This window comes from Chaetura pelagica, unplaced genomic scaffold (genome assembly GCF_000747805.2).
Source record: "Chaetura pelagica isolate M959 unplaced genomic scaffold, ChaPel_1.0 scaffold861, whole genome shotgun sequence".
NCBI classification, from domain to species: domain Eukaryota; kingdom Metazoa; phylum Chordata; class Aves; order Apodiformes; family Apodidae; genus Chaetura; species Chaetura pelagica.
Genome location: NW_009952092.1, coordinates 105417 through 111284, shown reverse-complemented (window position 1 = coordinate 111284; position 5868 = coordinate 105417). Strand labels below are relative to the sequence as shown.

The 5868-nt window shown below is 48.1% G+C and overlaps 1 protein-coding gene across 1 annotated transcript in view; it reads right to left on the bottom strand.

The window, feature by feature from the left end:
• Positions 1–5868, bottom strand: part of LOC104395991 (keratin, type II cytoskeletal 5-like) — a 16276-nt gene that overhangs the window by 6374 nt on the left and 4034 nt on the right. The window contains exons 8-9 of the mRNA XM_010005770.1: positions 5781–5815; positions 5473–5547 (exon numbers count right to left, since the gene is read on the bottom strand). Of these exons, the coding sequence (XP_010004072.1) occupies positions 5473–5547; positions 5781–5815 (110 nt within the window). The remainder of the gene's footprint in view (positions 1–5472; positions 5548–5780; positions 5816–5868) is intronic.

Sequence of the window (5868 nt, the reverse complement as noted above, 5' to 3'; positions counted from 1 at the left end):
AAAGAGCGGAGGGCAACGGAGACAGAAATGCCTGTGAAAGGAGAGCTTGGGAGCCTCCTCTTTTATCTGCTTGGAAAACTTGGCACAGGATTTCAGAACTTGACGTGCCTTGCAGCAACTTGCCTTGTCAAACACACCTCGGCTACAGCGAGGTGTGGAAAAATGCATTGTTTGCAGGCAAGAAAGTAACGGAGTGAGGGAGCTAGGGAGCTCCCCCCCACCCCCCCAAAACTGCTGCTCTGAGTCATGGAATTAAAATTGAATGGGACGAGTCACTGAGGACGGTGCTCAGGAGCAGGATGCAACACGATCCTCCCGAGACCCTGAGAGCCGGTTTTCCTTAGGTGAGCCCAGGACTCACTCTTTTGAGCAGGGTTCCTTGTGCTGGAGCTTTTCTAAGGTGAAGTTTAGGGTTTAACACATCAGGATCTTACCTTAAAATTGTCTCCCTTCATTGCAGGGGAAACTGAGAAATCAGGAAACATGGCTTTCAAAGGCAGCAAGTAATTCCCTTTTCTAAAATAATTTCAAATTATTACATTAAACAGTACTACAGGACTTATAACATAGTTTTTAAAAAGATGCCTGAAATTATTGTTGTTCTTTCAAAAGCTCAGGATTTCAGAATTCAAAAGCTCCTGGTGAAGTGGGGGTTTTTTAATCACTTTTTGTTCCATCCTCCACACTTCATACTTGACCAGCAGTTTCTACATCACTGCTGGTTCTGCAAGACATTCTGTGAAGGGGAATTCATCCACTTTTCTTCTAGCTCTCTCCCACATCCTCCTTCACCCTGCTGAGATCATTCAAACCCTGAGGAAGGTGCTTCTAAAATCACCTTTGCCTCTTGATCTTGGGCTGTCGGGTGAGCCCTCACTTCAGAGCTTCAGTCCCTCTGGTGAGGCTGGATTGTGCTTGAGGTGTAAAGGCTGGACCACTGATAACAACTTCTCCTGTGTCCATGAAGAGCTGGACACAGGTCACAAGAGAAGATATCCCCTCCCTCCCACCCCAAATCCTCTCTGAACCGACTCTTCCCGCCCTCAGCCTCGTGCTGTGTTGTTTTATCCTGACGTGTCAGATAAAATAACAGCATGGGGCAGAGAGGTGAAACCTGAGCAGCTAAAAGATTCCCAAACTGGGCTGCGTGAGCAGTAAGTACAGGAGCTTAATCCAAAACGAGCAGCTCAGGGGTATGTGCTGCATCTCCTAGCTTGTTTCTGTTGATGTGTTTCCAACCGCTGTTTTCTCCGTCTGGGAACTTGAAAGAAAACCTGAGCAGAAGGGGTTGGGTAGTTTTGGGTGTTTTTTTCGTTGTTTCTTGTGTTGTTTGTGTTCTTTTTTTTTTTTTCTTTTCTCATTGCAATCAGCAAATCCAGCCCTTGCAGCTCCCACCTCCTGCAAGAACTCCTGTGGTGCCCGTTGCCAAGTGCGTGAGTCACCGCAGCTCCGGGGGCCGAGCCCTGGCCGGGCTGTTGAAGCATCCTCAGAGGGCTGGGCGGTAGCAAGGGGGTGCTCTCACCTCGGGAGTGATGTGGCAACCTCCTGGTTGCTGGAAATGCAGAGTTCCTTGGGGAAAAACTGCACCCCATCTCCCACATCCAGGAGCAAGGAGCCCCGATCTCGCCCCGTGCAGGCAACCTCAGCATCAACATCTCATCAGAAGAGATTCCAGCAGTAGTGGGGATCTGCTGATATTGGAAATAAATAAATTGTGTCACTGGCATGGCAGATATGGGAGGATTTGCTTTCCTAAGCCTGCAGATGTGAATCTGTGGATCCTGTGGCCGGGCCCAGGCAGGGATCCTGCCTTTGCCTTCCAAAGAGCTATGCAAAGTCACACCTGGGAACCAGAGCCCAGCTGCAGATGTTTTATTCAAAGCAATGAGAAAGGATTCACGTTTAAGGCAGTCATTACCCCCCCAGCTCTTCTAGGAAAGCCTGTTGCTGCAGACAATGGTAATTAAGTGGAATATTACAAAGGATTTGGAAGAGTAAATCAAATTATTGCTTAGGCACCAAAACAAGGAAAATTCTCACATCTTGGTCCCATGTGGCTTCCTTGCCTGGCCCCTGTCCTTCCTGTGCCTTGTCCTGAAGCTGCTCTGGGTGGGAAGGTGGCTGGGCTGGCTCTCTGGATGGGCAGGACGCCCACAGGGAGGGTGTGGTTTGGGAGGCAGGGTTTGCTGTGAGGGGTGGGGGCATTCAGAGGGGTGGTCTGGGGGTACAGAGCAAAGGCAGGAGGAGTGTGGCCAGCTGAGATGTTTGCAGGAGCTCAGCTGCCTTTGAGCACCATTTTCAGACTCTGTTGCTCATAGAATCACAGAATGGTTTGGGTTGAAACAAGCCTTAAAAGAATCCAATTCCAAGCCCCTTACCATGGGCAGGGACACCTCCCACCAGCCCAGGCTGCTCCAAGCCCCATCCAACCTGCCCTTCAACACCCCCAGGGATGGGGCAGCCACAGCTTCCCTGGACAACCTGGGTCGGTGTCTCACCATCATCACAGGGAAGAATTTCTTCCTAATTTCTTCTTACTATTTGTGCTTTTTTCAGCACAGGCTGGAAGAAAGACATTCAAAACTTCTAAGGTTAGTTAGGGCTAAGTTGCCATCACCTCTAATAATTCCTCACACCCGTGCTGTGTAATTCAGCATTCACACAGGTGAGCACAGAATTCGAGGTGACTCAGAGTTTATTTTTAACCTTTGCTCATTTTTGGTCTCTCTGCAGCATCCTCTGCCACAGCAGAGACAAAGACAGGCGTTTTGTCCCCAGACTTTGGTCTCTTTTCCTGCAGCTCCTTCGGTTTTCTGGGGAAGGGAGCTCTGATGTTTCGGTGTGTCAGTTTTCAGAGCTGGATCCTTGCTGGGCTGACATGTGCTCACTTGCTGTTTCCCATTCCCTGCTGGGTTGTGTAAAGCAGGGATGTTGAGAGGTCAGGTAAGAGCAAAGCGTCTGTCTCTTTGAAATGCAATAAGGTGTGTTTGTCTGAGGGATGAGTTCCCCCCACCTGCCCCCCCAGTCTCTTTTTTCTTTTTTATTCACCTTTTGCAAGGCCAGCTGACCAAAACACCCCCATTGTTTGGTGAGTTGCTGTGCTCCAGCTCATCGAAACCCATCCTCAGTCTAGATGATCCTGATAAAATCCTCCCCCAGAGCCCTGTGTATGTTTATAGGTTTGGCTACATCTTTTTAAGAAAGCAAAAATTAAACACTGGTTTGGATTTTTTTTCCCAAGCTAGCGAAGCTGTGCAACACCCTCCCTTCCATGGAAGAAAGGCTTTTAGGTTAACCCTAATCATATGCTAAGAAATTAAAGATGATGGATTTTTTGGTCACTTACTGAATCAACCCCCACCTTCTTCCTCTTTTCTCTGATTCTTCAATTAATTTTGGGACAACTGATTTCAAGCTTTTCATTGTGATTTTATCAGAATTTTGAAACTTTTCCCCAAAAGTAAAGCAAAACCCCCCTTCAGCTCACTCTGCTGAGGGCTGGGAGTGTTTTGTGTTTAGTTCTGTTTTAGAATAAAAATATGTAGGAGGAAATAAATTCCAATCCAGTTTTATTGGACACATTCCAAAAAGAGAAAGGAAAACACAGCATTATCACTCTCGAGTATAAAAAGCTGCAATTTTCTTTTTAATGGTACTTTCACAAAAATAAAAAGATACGGTGGAAGGCAAGAGGGGTAACTTCAGAGGGGTAAATTTCAGACAGAGGGGAAAGAGGAATATGGGCACTGGTGTGCCTTTGGGCTCCTGCTCCCAATTGCCTCAGTTCCCCTGTGCTGTGCTGGAATCTGGGTGCTCTTTGCAGTTTACCAATTGTCTTTCTTCTGGCAGAGAAACTTTCACATAGTGGAGATGCTGAAATAGCCCGAGGAGCAGGGTGGACGTGGCCCCTCAGGCAGTTTTTTCAGTGTAATTTTCCATGTCTCAGACTTTCACCCTGACTGCTGCTACTGACACGGTGGGAAAATTCAGGGAGACTTGTCCTGTTGGTTGGTGTTGGTGTTTTTTAACCTATTCCAAAAAAAACCTAGCATGAGACAGAACAGCCCAGTTTAACTGCAGACACTGGTCTTGCTTTTGAAGAAAATCTCTGCCTCATTTATTCAGAATCTTTAAAATACTATAATTTAGAATACAAGCCCTTTTCCATCTGCTTTGGACCAGTCACTGATGACACCTCTGACAAAATACACCCACAAGATTATGTGTAAGGTACCACTATGGGCAGACTTTCATTTGCAAAGGGAAAGGGAAGGAATGGGAGAGTGGTTTGGGCTTCCTTTTAGATAAGCTCACTGGAAGCTAAATCCACATCCTTGTGGGAGGCACTTGTCAGGTAGAGCTGTCCCAGATGACATAACCCTCTGTCCAGGCTCATGTGCCTGACCACGCAGCTGCATTGCTCAGCACATCTAGAAGACACTTGTTGTTTGAAGCTTGGCTGTGAACGAGGATAAAGGGATTTTTCATCACACTCAAGTGACTCAGAAGTGATTCCTAATGGGCTCTGTGCTCCCATAATAAGGTATATTTTAAGAGGGGTCTCACGTTAGCAAACCATTGCCTGGGGTCTGTCAGCAACCTCCTGGGATATTTCTACATAGCAGAAAAATAACACACATCTCTGACAAAGATGAGTTTCTTAACCTGTTTGATTCATCCCAGCAGTGAAGGCAAAGCAGGCTGAACTGAACCCAAGTTCCCAGCCCATCCCTGGGCTTCTGTGGGTCAGAACTGAGCTAAAACTCCAAGTTATTGCATCTTCACTGCTGTTTGCTCACTTAGCTGGTGGCTGTCAGATAGCCACAATTACAAACAAGCTGCTCAGCCTGATTAAAAGCAAAAAATAAAACCAATTCCCTATTCAGAAAATCACTCGGGCCCCTCTTTTCCTTTTAATCCTGTTTCAGATACTTTCAGCAAGCTGGTTAACATGTGCTCTGCTGCTTCTCTTGAGCTGTGATCCAAATGCTTGGGAACTATGGTGGGAGGAGCAGGACAGAGGAGGGCAGGGGCTGTGCAGGACACAGGAGCAGTGTGGGAGCAGTGTGGGAGCGATGCTTTTGGGGAGGGTCGGGTGCTGGTTTTACTCAGGCTGTGTTGCATTCTTCAGGCTTTGGCTTTTTATGCTCTTTTTGCTGGAGGAGGTTTTGGAGACAATTTTCACACCTGGGTTGGCACCTTTTGCACTTCCAGAGCTGAAATTCCCTCCAGTGGTGCTCAGACCACTGCCGCCTCCATAGCCAAGGCCGCTTGCAGCGCCTCCTCCAAAGCCGCCACCACCGCCTCCAAGTCCAAGTCCTCCTCCACTTCCAAAGCTGTAGCCTCCACCACCACCACCTCCAAGACCAAAACCACTTCCAAAGCTGTAGCCTCCACCACTGCCTCCACCTCCAAGACCAAAACCGCTTCCACTTCCTCCTCCAAGGCTGAAACTGTTTCCACCACCTCCGCCGCTTAGGCTCAGTCCGCCAAATCCTCCTCCTAACCCAGCTCCACCAGCCATGCCAGAGCTGGAGCTGATGACAGCTGAAAGAAAAAGCAAGCAGAGGGTTGAACATCTGCTTGGCAGTCACCCAGTTCCAGAAGCTCCATCATCAAGACCTTGACCCAAGGAACCCAACTTCTGTCCCCTGTGCAAGACACTAATGCTGGTGGAAGGTTCTGAACACTTAAATTGGGCAAAGTCTCCCTTCTCCCAGGGTTTCCCCCAGCTTCTGCTCCCAGTGAGCCCAAAGCAAGACAAGCGCTGTGGTACTTACAGTAGCTGATGGGGGTCAATCCCTCTCCACTCAGCCTGTTGGAGGGCAGATAAAGGGGAGGTTAGAGCAAAATGAAGGACACAGGCAA